Source organism: Cannabis sativa, chromosome 9, assembly GCF_029168945.1.
Source record: "Cannabis sativa cultivar Pink pepper isolate KNU-18-1 chromosome 9, ASM2916894v1, whole genome shotgun sequence".
In the NCBI taxonomy this organism is placed as follows: domain Eukaryota; kingdom Viridiplantae; phylum Streptophyta; class Magnoliopsida; order Rosales; family Cannabaceae; genus Cannabis; species Cannabis sativa.
Genome location: NC_083609.1, coordinates 1,892,465 through 1,911,225, shown reverse-complemented (window position 1 = coordinate 1,911,225; position 18,761 = coordinate 1,892,465). Strand labels below are relative to the sequence as shown.

At 27.3% G+C, this 18,761-nt stretch overlaps 2 protein-coding genes across 2 annotated transcripts; one reads left to right on the top strand and one right to left on the bottom strand.

Moving 5' to 3' along the window:
- Positions 1 to 182: 182 nt before the first annotated feature.
- LOC115722628 (S-protein homolog 5-like) lies at positions 183 to 653 on the bottom strand. The gene has a single exon (XM_030651884.1). The coding sequence runs from the start codon at positions 651 to 653 to the stop codon at positions 183 to 185; it is 471 nt and encodes a 156-aa protein (XP_030507744.1).
- Positions 654 to 7,414: 6,761 nt separating this feature from the next.
- On the top strand, positions 7,415 to 12,130 carry LOC115724089 (protein SULFUR DEFICIENCY-INDUCED 2). The gene is made up of 4 exons (XM_030653545.2): positions 7,415 to 7,724; positions 10,364 to 10,576; positions 10,696 to 10,851; positions 11,478 to 12,130. The coding sequence occupies exons 1-4, from the start codon at positions 7,608 to 7,610 to the stop codon at positions 11,898 to 11,900; spliced, it is 909 nt and encodes a 302-aa protein (XP_030509405.2). The 5' UTR covers positions 7,415 to 7,607; the 3' UTR covers positions 11,901 to 12,130.
- Positions 12,131 to 18,761: the final 6,631 nt, after the last annotated feature.

Here is an 18,761-nt window from a genome sequence, read left to right as displayed (position 1 = left end):
TAAAAGACTGCAAACCAAATAGAATTATAAATATAACAACATATATAAATGACTAGTATACCACCATTTTATTTATTTTATAGGAGAACAAATTACAAACATAAGAAAAAAAAAATATCTTATTATTATTATTAAAACTTAAAAATACATAAATATAATTATTATATAACAAACAATATCATTCAATGATTTGGATTAAGAGCTGGAAAAAATTGTAGACCTTGCTTATTGTCTGCATTCCAAGGATAACAATAATCATAAGCTTGATGATTAGTGTTAAAAAGACAAGGTCCACTAGGATGAATAATCCATGAGTTTATATGGAAAACAAATCTATGTTTTGTCTTGTAAATATCAAACCAATGAAACTCTTTATCCCAACTAAACCCGCAAAAGAAGAGGGTCGTGTCCCAAATATTGGGTTGAAACGAGAATTGAAAAGACTCGTTATACTTGAGAGTTCTGACACCAAGATCATCGTCTTTCGATTTACAGTGAACAGTTAAGACTGTGTCCAGTATACCATTATTTATGATGACTACGTCGTCTTCATGTATTCCAGGTACAGGAACAGGAACATCGCCTTGTTGACTACATTCCGAAAATGATGAAGAAGAAATGAAAATGAGCAAAAGAAACAATGGAATCATCATTTTGGAGAAGAATTACTATAGCTAGGGTTTTCTTATAGCTTGCTGTTTTTGGTACAAAGAGTAGCTCTTTTATAGAGTGGTAAAAAGATCGAATTTTGTGAAAAATTTAAATAATAAGTTTTACTAATTAAGGATAAAGGGTAGAGATTTTTTTATTATTATTATTAAATATTTTATTTATTTTGGGATAAAACTTTCTATATTAATTATTCAATAGCAATATTTATAATGGTGCAATATTTATAATGGTTCCAAAGTAATACACATATGGAACAATGTTTGTATTTTTTAAACGTCCAATTTTATTTTATTTTTAAGAAAATAAAGTACAGATCTCTTTGTGAAAAGAGCCAAAGTATATAATTAATATTTATATACGTTTCCTTTTAATCTTCAATTAATTAGGAATTAATATTAATATAATATAGATAATATATTACAAAAATATGAAATATATTTGCCAATAAAGAAAAGTATGTAATTGGATATTATTAAGGTAATTTCAATTAGTCATTTACTCTGCATTGATTATTATTTTTCACAAGTAATGTTTCAGAAAAGAATTTAAAAAAAATCTTTTAATTAATACATTCAGATTATAGATCTTAGGAAGTTGTGTGGTTTATACATATTATTCCAAAATGTTATACGGTAAAATTATATATATTTATATATATGGTGTTCATCCAATTTAATATATTCCGTATAAGAACAAAGTATAAAATTTAGGAAGAAGAAGAAAAATATATAATATATATATAGTTAATTAAGATTTTTGTTTCTTAAATATATAACAAATCATGTCTTATACACTTTTATGGTCGTTAAAAATTCTCTTTGGACTATTGAAATTGATAGATTTAAGGACTTTTATCCTATTTTACTATTTCAGTGATTATTCATGTACTAAATTTTGCTACTTTTATATCTACCAAATTATGTCTTTTGAACTTTGACATGTACAAAATCATGTCTCGTGAACTTTCATCATGTTAATCGTTCCTTACTAAAATTGGACAAAAGTCCTTAATTCCAACCATTTTAATAATTCAAGGGAATTTTTAACAGCCTCAAAAGTTCAATAGAATTTTTAACAACCTTAAAAATTTAAGAAACATGATTTAGTACATGTTAAAATTCAGAGGATAAAAATCCTAATTGACCCTATTTATATTTATATATCTTATCAAACTTAAAATATATATATGAAACACTTCTTAACGGGGTATTGCCCATAATTACTAAATAAATTTAACTATAAATATTAATTTTAAAAATATCGAACCATCGAATTTTGATCAATAACGAATAATTAAATCACAAAATTTAAATTTCTATACTTAATTTAACTACTTAATTAAAAAAATATCAAAAAATATCTCCTTTTACACTATATCAAAAATATGTTCATACAAAAATATTTAACTCAAACTCAACTTTTTCTTTTCTTATTTTTCTTGCTAAAAAACTTTTTTCTACCGATGGAACAATCTCAGCCCATATGATATAAAAATGAGAGATTTTTTTAATTAGATAGAAAAATTAAGTAAAAAAACTCAAAATTTTCTAATTTTACCCATTAATTCATGGGTAATACCCATTAAAAGTGCACTCATATACATACATAAATGCATAAATATATAGATAGTTTCATAGAGTTTTTATCAAGTATTAACATTAACATAAATATGTATAGACTTTGAGTCAAAGGTTTATTTACTTTTGTTACCTTATATTATATAAAATATATTATTATATTAAATATTGACTTGAAATATTATACAATACAATACGACATAATAGAAAGTATGGCTAACTCCATCCTTAATTAATTAAGAGCCGGAAAGAGTTGTAAACCCTTTTTCTTGTCTGGATTCCAAGGATAGCAATAATCATAGGCTTGATGATTAGAATTATAAAGACAAGGTCCAGTGGGAAGAATAATCCATGAGTTTATATGATAAACAAATCTATGATGAGTCTTGTAGATATCAAACCAATGAAATTCTCCTTTCCATTTAAATCCGCAAAAGAAGAGAGTTGATCTCCAAAAATTAGGAGTAAAAGAAAACCGATAACTCTGATCGTATTTAAGAACATGAACACCAAGATCATCGTTTTTCGATTTGCAATGAACAGTTAAGTCCGATTTTTTCACACGGTTTTTTATTATAACTACATCGCTTGAACTTTGTGGCGGTGTAGGCAAAGGAATATCGATATCTCTACTTCCTTCGCATAATAAGGAATTATTATGATCTAAAATTGAAGAAAATAAAATGACTAAAACAAATAATGGAATTATCATTTGGCTTTGATGATGGCGATTGTTGTTGTTGATTATCATCATTTTTGGTACAAAATAATAATAATGATTTACTTTTCTCTTGTTCTTGTTTTTATAGGGTTGTAAAAAGATATAAGAATTGTCTCATGTTAAAGGAGTTTGTCTAATTAAGGTGAGGTAGGTAGGTAACAAATCTATTTACTAATAATAATGGAATTTATCTCATGTATATAAATATATATAATTGTTTATTTATAGATCCCAGCAATATTTTTCTTTATTTAGAGATTTGAAAATAGTCAAATCTTAATTTTCTATATTTGAGAAGAAAAAAAACTAATTAACTTTCTATCTTAGAAATGTTTGGTGTATATGTGCATTAAGAGAATAATTTAAGAATATATTAATAAATATCCAAAAATAATAAAAGATTTACAAAAATTAAGGATTTATAGTTTTTTAGATTTTTTTACAGATTTAAACTATTTTTTTTACAAAAATATGAACAGTTATTTTTATGTTGTTTTTACAACAAAATCTTACTTTAAATTAATATTAGTGTTGGATGGTTCACAAATATTCTTATAAATAAAATAGTAATTTTTTTTTAAAGTAATTTGTGGCATAAATACTTAAGTTTAATTTTTAGTTGTAAATAAATATCTAAATTTAATTTTTGGCGGTAATAATAAGTTATATTTTTAGAACTCTGTAGGTACCTGATCACCATTAAATATTAATTCATTATTCACGTGTTATTTTTTTATTGGTCTATTTAAACGATTTTTTTAAAAAAAAAATCAATAACTTGGACTAAATAATTAGGGATTGTCACGTGGTAATTTATTTAACATTTAACAAGCAGGTATTTACAAAAATTCTAAATTCATAACTTAGGTATTATTAAGGTATTATTACCGCTAAATAAATAAGCTTAAGTATTTATTTGCAACTGGGATTTAAATTTAAATATTTATGCCGCAAATTACTGTTTTTTTTTTAATGTTATGTTGTATATGTGGTTATGCAACCAAAAGATATGAGATAAACATATATGATAGAGATTAGAGAAAGATCAGAGCTTTCTTTCCCTTTGAATAATTGACAAAATATAGTATATATAAAAGAGTAAGTTTAAGTTTAATTTCCGATTCTAAATAAATATTTAAGTTTAATTTTTAGCAGTAATAATACTTAAGTTATAATTTTAGAACTTCTGTAGGTACATGATTGTTAAGTATTAAGTAAATTGTTACGTGGCAATTCTTGATTAGTCCAAGTCATTAATTTTTTATTTTAAAAAAATAGATTAAATATACCAATAAGAAAATGACACGTAGGTAATAACTTAACATTTAACAGTCAGGTAACGATAAAGTTCTAAAAATATAACTTAGATATTATTACTGCTAAAAATTAAATTTATGTATTTATTTGCAACTAAGAACTAAACTTAAGTATTTATGCCACAAATTACTTTATATAAAATTGTGGAAATTAATTGTTGAAAAAATTGTGGAAATTACATATTATATTTTATGTTTTTATGGAATGTGCAAAAATATGACATTTTTTTTTTACTATTTTCCCATAATTTACATTGTTTTCTTTAATTCTATAAAATAGCTTTTTCTAAAAATATCATAATTTTGCAAACTTTTGTAATAAAAACCTGCAAAAATGTAACTTCTCCAATAAAATTTGATATCAAGAGTCAAGACAAGAACTTATAAAATACATAACCAAATCTGGATTATGAAGAGTAGGTCCATACTTTGGCCCACAAAGCCCATGACCTCAGAAAAAAAATCTTTCTGCTGAGCCCAAAGATATGGCCCACGTGAGGTGGACTACCCAACATTAACGTAGACTTGACTAGTCCACTTCTTTTCTTCTTCTTTTTTTTTTTTTTTTTTTTTTCATTTTTATAGTTTTTAAGGTAAATGTTAAGTTTGTAAAAGAGTTTTTGTAATTTTTAAATAATAATATCATGTGTACCTTTGTCATATGTACAAGAGTACGTTTATGTTAGCACTTAATTGTGGTAAATAGATAACACTTTAAATTTGTTAACGGTCCAGTAGTTTAGAAAGTTTTACCACCAAAATTTGAGCTTAGAAAGTTAAGTGCAAATGAAATAATAATTTAGAGGACTTAGCTGCCAAAAACTTTTCGTAAAAATATGAAAAAAAAAATTAAAAATATAATTTATGAGAAACTTTCAAAAAATATGAAAATAATAGTATAAGGTAATGATTACTCTTACATAATTTTTCCATATTTTATAATTTTTTCTTGATTTTTTGTTCGTCAAATAATTTTTTTAAATAAAGAAAAAAAAAGTTATATTTTTCATACTGCATACAAACCGATAAAATTTATAATTTGTTCAATAATAAATGTATAGCATGAAGAATTGTGCTCTATATGACAAAAGTATGGAAATTTCATATTACATTACATTTGAAAACTAATTCAAATTTCAAACACACCAAGTTGGGTTGAAAATGTTGTTTTTGAAAAGAAAAAAACTAGTCAACGTTCATGCCCTTGTGTGTAAACTGCATAATATTCAATAGGTTCTAGAGTTAGACCTCAAAATTTGTCAATTTTCAATATAATTGTTTGAGGTGACAAAATGAGAATGTATCTTTTTTGTTTTGTCACGATCAAAATCATACATGATTAATGATATAGCAATTTACAAGTAGTGGCACTTCCTCGAACTAGGATAACTTATCATTTAATCAAAGGGCATATTTTGTCAAACTATGAACTATAAAATTTTTATCGCAAGCCACATGGGACAAAACCATGAACTACAGAGTTCTTTTGGATTAAATTTGAAAGGTGAATGCTAATTAAATTGGATCAATTATCGCAAGCCGCATAGGACAAAACCATGAGCTACAGAGTTCGTTTGGATTAAATTTAAAAGGTGAATGCTAATTAAACTGGATCAATTAGCGAATCTAATTTTAAAATTTAAATTAGAATAATTACTTTTAATAAAAGTGAATTATGGTCAAACTCCTTAAAATTTTCCTACATTTGCAACTAACCTCCAAATTAAACATTTTAACGTAAAACTTCTCAAACTAATGTTTTGTTAAGTGTCATCTTAGATTGTCCACACAATTCTATTAGTCCATGTAAAAACTACTATAAAATTTAAAATAAATTATTTTAAAAATAAATTGTAAAATTGATTACTTTATATTATATTTAACCTAAATAATTAGTTATACTAACCTAAATAATTATTTATACTTACTTTTAATGTTTTTTTAGGTGTTAATTAATATTAAAATTATTTTTTTAAAAAAAATAATATTAAAATTCACTTTATACCATAGTTGTAAATACATACGTGTCAGGCTGGCTCGACCCATATTTTAAAAAGCCCACAATAATATGGGTTGTCATGCCGGTCCATAAAAAAATATAAGTCGTGTCATGTCGTGTCGTAACGTACTAATATTTTAAAGAATAAGTCCAACACGACCCGTAAGCCCATATTTTTCGAGTCGTGCTCGGACTTGTATCATACTTTATTGAGGCTTGACCGTTTTTTTATAAATGGCCAGCCTATTTTCTTATACGGATTCGAATTTAGGCTCTACTTTTCCACTATTTTTTTTACAACTAATGAATTAATCACTAAATTATATGTATTTTTTAATAATTTCAGTTGTTTTTATATAATTTTTCATCAATTTGTAAATATTTATTAGTAAATACGTATGTATTATTATAATTAAATTGTATGAATTTTTAACGTGTTTTACTTTTGAGTTAGTTTATTTGTGCTTATGTGTCATGTCTGCATGCTTATTGTGTTTATGCCCAATTTTTTTCGTGTCATGTCGTGTCAAAGCTTATATTTTTTTTGTGTCGGGTCGTGCTTGTGCCTTCTAAACTTGTAATGATTTTGTGTCGTGTCAAACATGTTGATGAGGTGGTTCGACCAATGTATTACCTTACATAACCATTGTGATAACCCCTACTAACCCATGCCAATTGGATACTTTCGACCAGATAGTCTACTTGACCGAGCAACAAGTTGAAAAGACAAGTTGGACTCGTACTAGCTGATTCAACAATTCTAACATAATACATTATACTTCTCTGTAATCCGTTTAGTTCCTCCAACATTCACATGTCACTCTACCTAATACCACGCCACATAAATAATTTTCACGTTAACACTTTACCCAAATTTCTCTATTTTTTTTCAACCTCATTAAACTTTTCTTAAGCCCAAAACTTATCAACCCTAACCCTAAATACCTCAAAGAAAATTTATAACACCCTCAAAATCCAAATAAAAAAAGTCCTAACTAGCCCATTACTTAATTAAAATTTAATCAAAACCAACTATTAAAATAATAATAATAATTTAATAGCAAAATGACACGTGGCATGACAAAAGAAAGCCCACACAAACCTTGTCCCCACGCACTAATTAGATCCATTAAAAGAAAATAACGAATCTAGACACTATTCCGTCCACATTCATTCTTCTCTCTTCTTTCTCTTACAGAAAATATAACAAAAGCTATTTCATAAAATTCACAACAAACAAACCAAGCTCATCTTAATTTGCCCCTTAAGCTCATCCCAATCTTGCTTTTTCCATTAATATATATATATATATAAATATATATATGATGATGACGATGAACAGAAGAAAATCCACAGAGATAGCAATTTCAACAGCCTTTCATGTTCTTCATAAACTTCCTCCTGGTGATACCCCTTATGTTCGAGCTAAGCATCTTCAGGTATGTATGTATATATATATATATTTACATTTTGATTTTGTGTGTATTAATTTGTTCGAATTTTTAGTGGTTTTGATTTAAATTGTTGAATGGGGCGAATCGATTTTTTTTATTTTATTTTAGTTATTCATTTGTTTATGGAAAATAGATTAGGAATTAAAGGTAAAAATAGTCAGGTATGAATCTGTTAATGAGAAAAAAAAATAGAAAAAGTATTTTTGGAAATTTTATTACATATTATTATTATTATTTAGTTGAGTGGAGTTCCTTAATGATAATTATTATTTTTTAATATATATAAAAAAAATTAAAAGAAAAAAACTAGAATTTTTATTGGTTGCTATATTTGGTTGACCCTGGATCAAGTCATGAATATGATCCCACTATCATGATTAATAATGAAATGAACGGTTGTGATCACTTTATTTTATATATTTTTTTATTTTAACATTATATAAAAATTTATATAACAATCAAAATTCATAAAAACTACCAACCGACTACCAAAATAACTGAAAGGGTAAATTAGAAAAAAAAAAATAGTTTATAGAATAATTTTTTTTTCCAGTTTGGAACTAAGTTTTTTTAAAGGAAAAACTTGAAATTTTGAAGTGTAAGAGAAATTTCAAGTTTTTAAGAAATTTTCTGTATAATATAAGATATAATTATAGTTATATTTTCTTAAATATATTTTATATTATTATATACTAAATAGCCTTCTCTCATTTCATCTAGTGATCATCCATCAAACCCTCATCCTAAATGAATTTTCAAAGAAAAAAAAAAGAGAAAAAGAAGAAAGTGACTAAAAAAATTTATGATACATTTTATTCTTTGGGTTCTACAACTATTTGTTGAAAATAATGTGATGCCTTAACTTTTAACACCAATTGGAAAATGACAAACAAGTAATATGTTACTCTTTTGTTTTTAGTTAAAAAATGGACATAACGTAATTGGGTATCTAGAAAAGATAAGTATAAAGTCTATCTTAAAGGATACTCAATATTTAAGTTAGGATGTGTAGTTATTAGGGTAGTAATTATACTTATACTATATAATACAAAATAATATTAAGGTATTTATAAGGTGTAATATTATTGTTAATGTAATTTAATATTAAATTTTACTTATTTTACTTTAATAACGATTATATAAAACTGCTAACAAATTTTAAGATGCTACCTGATAGTAGTGTTAGGCAGTGTCTATATAGTAGTGGTACCTAACATCACTTAGAGGTGCTGCCTTGTGATTGGTTAGTAATATTCCATAAAAATTATTACATTAAATTATAATAGTCTCGATACTTAATTACACTAATAACGATATAATACATTAAAGAATCCTACACATCAGTAATATTTTTTTTGACATTTCTTAATACAAAAGTATGTTAAGAAATATAAAGTGTAATTATATATGAATTTTTAGTAAGTTTGGTATATTTAGTAAGTAACTATAACAGGAAAATATTAACTTTTAGCAATAATTATTACTTAATTTTGTAATTGAAGAATGTAATTGGTTCCCAAAATTATCTTAAACTACTCGAAAATCAAATTCTCCTGTGACTTTCCAAACACATCCTTATATTCATAAGCTTTTTTTAATTTAGGATTTGAACCCAAAACCTCTAATACACACGCACTTTTTTATGACTAGTTTTCTTATGACTAGTTGCTCAAGTGGTTTATATTCATAAGCTTAGATGATCCATATATGACCTAGGGTTGGATAATAGATAGATATGTCACTGTAATGATAAAGTAGATTCTGTGATTTTGTGCCTGGTATTTTTGAGTCTGTGTGCTCTTGTTATTGGTGGTCCAAACTTTAACTCAAAACTTTATATTTCTTTGCACTCAAATCAAATTTCACTTTTTTCACATTATTATTATTACTATTCTTTTACAAAACTAGAATATTCACTTTATTTTATTACTATCTTAAAAATAAATTATATCCTTATTTGCTAGTACTATTAAGTAAAATTTAGAAGTACATTATACATAGGTACAATAATTGTAGTAGGCAGTTCCACTCCACAGATCTTTTGTTGTGGCTAATTCTTATTTTCTGGCTTTTTATTTTTTATTTTTTATGATATGGGTTCTTCTTATCAAATAAATTCATAATACAAAATTTGAACATAATTTAATTTACAATAGATAATAATTAAGTAAACATATTTGATTGATACATTATAATTACTATAATTTAAAAGTGCAATATTATCAATTAAGTCTTTTTTGTTATGTCTTTAAATCAAAAGCCGTTTTTATTTATCTAATTATCAAAAGTCTACAACCAATATGTATATATAGAGTTAGGAAAAGGATTTAGTTACATAATCTTAGTTAGACTCGACCTGCTTCAGTAAACGTGAAAAATCTGCACTTTTGCTTCAACTAAACTTTACGCACACAATGCTAAACCCATTAATTATAGATCACTAACAATATAGACTAACACAATAATAGTGGGAACAACAAAGAAAAAGTGTATTGTTTGTGTATTTGCTTGGATTTTGCTAAAAAAAAAAACAGTTGAAATTCAATTTGCATGAACATGTAAACAAATTGATGATTAATTTTTTGGGGGGCCTAATTAATATCTTTATTTTCATGTGAATACAGTTAGTTGAGAAGGATCCAAATGCAGCCATAGTATTATTTTGGGAGGCAATAAATGCAGGAGATAGAGTAGATAGTGCCTTGAAAGACATGGCAATTGTTATGAAGCAACAAGATAGAGCTGAAGAAGCAATTGAAGCCATAAAATCATTTAGAAATCAGTGTTCAAAACAAGCTCAAGAATCTCTTGATAATGTCCTTATTGATTTGTACAAGGTTAATTACTAATTACTACCACATTAAAATGTTCTGAAAGAGGAAATAAGACTCTTAAGAATGTTGTATTGCATTTTGATATTCTAATATCGATATTGTGTTTATAATATTATTAACAGAAATGTGGAAGAGTTGAGGAACAAATAGAGCTACTAAAACAGAAGCTTAGGATGATTTACCAAGGAGAGGCTTTCAATGGTAAGCCAACAAAGACAGCACGCTCTCATGGAAGGAAGTTTCAAGTCACCATTAAGCAAGAGACTTCAAGAATATTGGTATTTAAAATTTCACTCACACTAATAATGCTTTTACTTTTTGATCCCTTCTCGTAGACTGGTTAGCTGCGCTTTTAAAAGTTATTTTCGGGTTTTCAAAACTCACTAAACACTACTACAACTAGTTGGGTTCACAAAAAGAACTGGCTTGCTTCTCGAAAAGCTAAACGCTGAAGTTTAAGCCCGGCCAAATAGGCCCACATAGTTTTAGGATCGGCCCTAAGCTAAAACGGGCTAAGCCCGCGCTAAGTACATATAATTTTTCAAATAAAGGCCCAATTTTTTTTTTCCTAAGACCCACTAAAGTTCAGAACCGGCCCTGCATAGTTTACATTAGTTTAAATTTATTATTCAACTGCTTTAGTGACACTAACAGGTGTTTGTTATGGGAGTTTAAGTTTTTGAGAATGGGAATGTAAAAATAAACCAATGTAATGTGTTTGATATGATTTTAGTGGAGGGTTTATATATGTTTATTATTAAATTTAACCATCAACAATTCCAAAGTCTTTTATTTTTCTTGTTCTTGATCAATTTGAAAGATGGCTTGATGTAGTTGAATTAGCTATTGTAACTTATCTTGTTTAACTTAAATTAATCTTCCTTTACAATTACTTGGCACACAGGGTAACTTAGGTTGGGCCTATATGCAACAAGGAAACTATCAAGCAGCCGAAGTAGTTTACCATAAAGCTCAAACAATCGATCCCGACGCAAACAAAGCTTGCAACATGTGCATGTGCCTCATCAAGCAAGCACGCTACACTGAGGCACAAGCCGTTGTTGATCTAGTCCTGCAGCGCAAGCTGTTAGGATCAGATGAACCGAAATCAATAAAACGAGTCAAGGAACTTGTCAAGGAACTTGAAAAATGCAAGTCATCAAGTACAATACTCATATCCTCATCAAATTCTTTAGGGTTGAAAATTGAGGATGCTTTTCTTGAAGGGCTTGATCAATGGATGAATCATCAATGGACACCCTCTAGATCTAGAAGACTACCTATCTTTGAAGAGATCTCACCATTTAGAGATCAATTGGCTTGTTGATTGAGTTTATTTATAGATATAGTTTTGAGATTTAAAATGTAATTAGGCCTTAATTATATATGCCTTGTAGTGTTCATGGTGTTGTTTGATATTTAGCCTAGGCTAGGAAAATGTGTACCTAGTTTTGGATGTATTCCTTATGAGCTTGTAAAAATGGTTGAATAAACTACAAATATATAGTTATGGAATTTTTATTTGTTGAAAAAAAAAATATATGAAGTAATTTACAACATAGTGTTGTATTTTATTTTCTACTTAAGATAACAAAATAATAGTATAATATATATTTTAGGTACTTTTGCAGATAAACTTTGTATGAAAATATGTGTTAGTTTTTATAGAAAAAGCATACCAGGTGTTAAGTTGAACACTAAACAAGTATAATTTTAACACAATTTTTTTTTTCTATACCAAAAGTTAATTCTTTATTTTTTATATATTTAAATAATACATATATAATTTTAGGTACATTATTCGTTGCTTACCTTATTATTGCGATAATTTTTAAAGTAAACTTTTGATATCCTATGGATTGGAGCATTGCAGGATTTTTGTTATTACTAGATTACATATCAAAATTTTTAGGTTTTAGGGTCTTAGTAAGGGATAGTAATCCTAAGATGATGATGAAGTAAAATACAAGAGTTAAGTTGCTACTAGCCAAAGGGTCTCCCTTTGGCTAGTTTTAGTATTTTACATGGGGATCTAGTTTTTCAATTTTTGAGTTTTGAGTGTTTTGATCGGATTGATTATTTTCTAATAAAATTATTTGGTTTTTGATTTGTTTTCAGTTTATTCATATTCGTTAGCTTTGGTGACGACTATCAACAATGGGGAGATGTATTTCAACAAGTTAGGAGCGTTGTTTGAAGATGTTATAGCTTTATTGTCTAAATTTCCGGGAGCAGTTTTGTCCCATGTGGCTCGCTCTGAGAATTTAGCGGCCCATGGCTTGGCAAAGCATGCTCTGCGGTTAGACGATGAGCTATCCTGGTTCGAGGAGGTTCCAGCGCCGGTGGCGGACGTGGGCGTCGTAAATTCATGAGTGATTCTAATCACTTTGTCAAAAAAAAAAATAAAAATAAATAATAATACATATATACAAAGAAAAATTTATTATAAAAAAAAAATAGTGTGGTCCCGAGTTGAAAAATATTTATTTTTTTTTGTATTTATTAATAAAAATACATTTATATTATATTTAATTAAAATATATTCATTTTTTTAAGTTGGTTCCCTAATATACTCTAAATCTAGCCTATAATTTACATTAACTTAAGTGGTCTAATAGAGATATCATATATAAAAGTGGGTATATCTTAAAGAAAATGAAAATAGAGGTAAGAATCAAAACAAGTAAAATAAAATAGGTATACAATATAATGCCTTCAAGATAGATTAAGTGAGTGCATGTTAGAAAGAAAAAGAGTTAATATTATAAAATCCATTTTTTTTAATATTTTTGAGGATTTTTTTGCTCTTATTTTTTTTTTAAAAAAAAAATATATATATATTAAAATCTGTACGAATGTAAAAATAAAAAATTGTAGATTAGTAAAAATGTAAACTTTTTATTACTTTTTGGTATTTATGAAATAATTTTAAGAAAAAATGTCGACATATCTAATAAAAGAGGATCGGCCCAAAGCATAACTGGGTCACGCGCCCCAACTCGAAAGGCATATAAAATTGAGGAAATTATACTCTATACCCTTTTTATATTGTCCTCTTTCATTTTTACCTTCTTTTTTAAAGTCTATCATTTTTACTTCTTTTTTTTAAACATTATACCAATTTTGCCCCTGTCACTTTAAGATACTCTCTATGTGACTCTCTTATATCAGGGTATTTTGGGTACAATACATATAAAAAGAGGTATGTTTCAAATAAATATAAAATTAGAGGCAAATTTGGTTAATTGATTAATAAAAGAGGCATTTTCCAACTTACCCCATATAATTTGGTAAAAGTGTCATTTTTCTTTTTTGGACAAAAAGAAAGTCAATTTTTTTTAAAATACCATTTTATATAATAATTTACAAAAATATCATATTTTGTACAGGGCAGATTTTTTTTTTTTTTTTAATTGTGTTTCACACCGATATTAATCAATTCAATGAAGAAAATAAATAAAAAAATAAATTACACTTAATATACATGCATCTTAATTTACACATTTATGTCAATTTCAAATAGGGCTGCTCCTTTTGAATCAAAAGGAAAAACAACCACATCATATGCTATTCCTTTGAAAACAACAACAACAACAACATTGTAATCTTTACATAAAGTAAAAATAAAAAACAAATATTTGGGATAAAAGTATTTAGATTATTATCTTTGTTACACTTAATTATGTAAATTATTTTTAACTGTGACAACAAAAATCATGTCTAGGGTTTCCACTCCAAAGCATTAACAAATTTAAAAGAAAAATAATATGTAAATGTTTTAGGTTTCCAATTGCTCACTCACACCCTTAAGACACCAAAAGTTTAAGATGTCCAAATACTATATGATATATTAAATTCAAATTATTAATAGCAATTTTTTTTGATAAATAAATTAGTAACAAAGTTACATACTCAAATAAAATATTAAAAAAAACTCAATATTAAATTATCAACGGAGTTGTTCTTGGTCTTTTAATAGCGTATTTGGTATAAACGGAATCAATGAGTTCACAATCAGAAACTTCTTGATATCCAATGTGATGTGGGGGTGGGCTACTACTACTTTTGTTTGTAATTTTCATGAAGCTAATGCGAAGGTGACCCGATCATCTTGTTTTGGTTTCGATGATTTCGTGTGTGATCGCTAGGATGTTCTTGGCGTCTCCTACCATCCCAAGGGTGTGCATCCTTACCTGGCTGAAGCCATGGCAATTCTCCAAGACCTTTTACTTTGTTTGAGGCTTGGCTATCGTGATGGAAGTAAAGATGGGCTGTCAAATGTATTGCCAGCATTTTAAATAAGAAGGAAGAGCTCTTGTCCCAGTTTGGTTCAGTTTTACAAGATATTTACAATATTTATAAGGCTATTTAGGATTTCTGTCCTCCAAATTATGAATTATGCATGATTGTAACTCTTGAATTTCGCAACTCGTTAACGAGTCTCTGAACTATTTACAATGTTGTATTGATTATTCTCTCACGTTTTGTCACACGTGGTAAATATAATTATGATGTGGATATTTATATTAGGGAAATTTGAATTTATATCCATCTTTTATACTTAAATTAATTTTTTAAACTTATAATTATAACTATTGAAAAAATATGATCACTTTTCCATAAATCCTAAAATACCCCTCTCATTATTTTCAACCATCTCTCTCTTCCTCCTTTCTCTCTCAAAGCAAACCCAAAACAAAACTAAAGCACCACCCAAATCCAACCGAACCATGGCGTTCCACCCATAACGTCGATCGAGCACCACCCACGGTTAACCACCGCACCCACCCACGCTAGACCGCACCCACACTAGACCGCACCCACCCACCGACGCTAGACCGCACCCACCCACTCTTGACCGCCACCACCCATTCTTGACCGACCGAACCCGTTGTGACCACCACGGAGATCCACGAAGGGATCTCGATCTCCACCGAACCAGGAAAACCATCGGGCCCATCGGACCCACGAACAAATTTGCCCAATCAAGAGCATCGGGCCCAACTCTCGGGCATCGGACCCATGAACAGATTTTTCCCAATTAAAGGCATCGGGCCCTACCATCGGGCCATACCATCGGGCCCGACTATTGGGCCCATCGGACCCACGAACAGATTTTTGCCCAATTAAGGGCATCAGGCCACACCATCGGGCCCGACCATCGGACCCATCGGACCACATGGAATTTTCACCGTTTTGGCACATCATCCACTACCATCGGGCCTTCATCTTCTTTGATGAAAATACACTAAATCACACTCTAAAAATCACACAAAAAATCACAGAACCTAAATCTATCAAGAAAAAGCATTTTCACCCTAAATCAACAATTAAAAAATGAAAAATACCATGAAAAATGAAAAATACCGTGGGTGCGGAGTGTGGGTGCGGTCTAGCGTGGGTGAGTGCAGTGGTTAACCGTGGGTGGTGCTCGATCGGCGTTTTGGGTGGAACGCCGGTGGTTCGGTTGGATTTGTGTGGTGCTTTCTTAGTTTGGTTTTGGGTTTGCTTTGAGAGAGAAAGGAGGAAGAGAGAGATGGTTGAGAATAATGAGAGGGGTATTTTAGGGTTTAGTGAAAAGTGATCATATTTTTTTAATAGTTATAATTATTAGTTTAAAAAATTAATTTAGGTATGAAAGATGGATATAAATTCAAATTGCCACATTAGTGTGTAATTTAACATTAAAAAAAATAAAAATTATATTTTTCCAAAAATTATTAAGCAAAAAACTAAAAAAATAAGTAAAATTTAATTAAAAAATTATTTTTTTAATTAATTACACACGTGTCGCTAACATGACATTAATCTAAATTAATTATGGTTGCCACATGTGACAAAACTTAATAGAACGACCATTTTATAACACTAAGAATCGTTTGAGGAACATTTTCAACTGAGTGAAATATTTAAAAGGTACAATAATACATAGGTCATAGTTCATGAAAAAAACAAACTCTAAATGTCTTATTTGTAAGAAAAATGCTAAAAGTTACTACCAGTGCCTAGCAACATCATCGATGTCATACTGCTATTGATGTAATTAAGTATCGAATCTCATATAATTTAAGAAAATAATTACCGCTAACTAATTATAAAACCTCATTTATAAAAAATGATAGGCATCACTGGTAGCCAATAGCCACATTATTTGTAACAGTGTGAATGTGTTTAAATTTGGTTTATGTAATTGTGTTGTGAAATTTGTGACTTGTTTTTGACAAAAACAAATAAAAGCATGATTCTTAAACATTAGTAAAATATTCCTATTTGTTTTTTTAAATGACCCAAAATATTTATTTAAATTAATAATTATATATTCTGATTATGGAAATCAAAAGCCAACTATACAAATTACAAAGAGATAAAATATTAAGAAAAATCTCAGCAGAAAAGTATATCATCGTGTGTCCCATCATACCAATGAATATTAAAAGTCACTACGTTACAAATTTGAAGAAGAAATTTAGAACAACTGACAATTCTTAAATTTATCTTCAATTTTTTTATTTAATTTTTCTTTTTTATTTTTACAAAAATATATATGTTATAATTTTTCAAAAAAAATTATTTCCAGTAAAAAATTTTTATGTTTTGATTTTATACATTTAATTTTTTATTTTGTTGGGTAAAATTTTATTATGTTTACTTTTATTCGTAAATTTAAGATATCAGTTGCATATCACCGTTAAATACCGACTGAATTATTGATGTATTGACTTTGAAATTTTACTTTCATATACAGTGGTAATCCGTTTGTATTAACGGTGATGTCCTCAAATTTGTGAAAAAAAAAAATAAATTTAAAAAAAATTAAGGATTAAGTGTATAAAAATTAAGAGAAATATTAAAAGATACTAAGTGTCTAATATTTTTTTACGTGTTAATATTACTATTGGTCCAACTAAGTATTGGGTCCTATAAAATTTAATGCAATAACTTATAAATAGTATCGCTAGACAATTATAAGACGATCAATAAATCTAAAAGTACTAAATAGCACTGATACCTAATAATAATACTAAAAATAAATTAAAAGATAAAAAAAGAAATTTGCCGCCAATAAATCTTTCTAAAAATATAGCAAAATATGTAGGCCCCGACCAGGTCAACCGACCACATGAAGAACTAAAAATAAATAATAATAATAAAAATGGCAAGAATAAAGAATAAATAAAATTAAAGCACACCTTCCACGACCCTTTTAAATAAAATAAAATAAAATAAAACCAAACCGAGTAGAGACAGCAATACAGTCAAAAAAAAACAAAAAGATTAGGCTCTTTTTTTGTTTTTGCAAAAAAACAAATTTAAATAGATACGTATAATTATAGAAATTTTGTAGATATAGACAATACTGTTGTTGTCTCTATATTTTCTGAAAAATTATAAATTATTTTTTTTATTTTAAAAATATTATAAATTATAATTTCTTTTTTAGTAAATGACAGTGTAAATTAAAATTATACTAAACATTTGGTATATTTTCGATAAATTTTTGAATAATTTAAGATGATGAAATTAAGATTTACAAGCTTTTATCTGTTTTATTTATGTACCTATCACTTATTATTTTATTGATTTGTATACTATAAATTATGCTTCATACCCCACTTAAAAAATTATTTATAATTTAATTATCAAATCTTTCATAATTTAACGTAAAACCTTACGGTGATGTTCTTTTAATGCCTAATAATAAATTAGAAATGCTTTAACATAAATTTTATATTACATACATATTTAAAAAAAAAAAATTAATTATAATTTTCACACTCAAATTTTAACATATTTTAAATCATGCCTTTAAAATTTTTAAGTCATTAATTTTTTTTTAATTATTGAGATTGTTAGATTTAAATTTTTTTTCTTTAATTTCATTCATTTTTTCTAATTTATCTATTGTTCATCTATCAAATTATGTTCCTTAAATGTTAACATGTACCAAAGCAAATTATACTCTCTGAACTTCTATTCACGTTAAACTCTCTTAAAGTAAAATTGATAAGTATCATTAAATTTAATAATCTCAATAGTTTGAGAAAAAATTTTAACAACTTAATTTTTTTTTGAATCAAGATGAATAGATCACGTGGTGCAAATTTCTTTTTTACCCCTTTAATCATATTGACGATCCCAAAGATCACATGTAAATTAAAGAGATCTTATACCTCAACTTATGTTAAAG

Excerpts from the sequence above, each read along its gene's own strand:
- LOC115722628 (XM_030651884.1), bottom strand. The coding sequence starts at position 653 with ATGATGATTCCATTGTTTCTTTTGCTCATTTTCATTTCTTCTTCATCA.
- LOC115724089 (XM_030653545.2), top strand. The coding sequence starts at position 7,608 with ATGATGATGACGATGAACAGAAGAAAATCCACAGAGATAGCAATTTCA. Across the intron at positions 7,725-10,363 it reads TTCGAGCTAAGCATCTTCAG|TTAGTTGAGAAGGATCCAAA; the intron begins GTATGTATGTAT and ends ATGTGAATACAG. Across the intron at positions 10,852-11,477 it reads AAGAGACTTCAAGAATATTG|GGTAACTTAGGTTGGGCCTA; the intron begins GTATTTAAAATT and ends CTTGGCACACAG.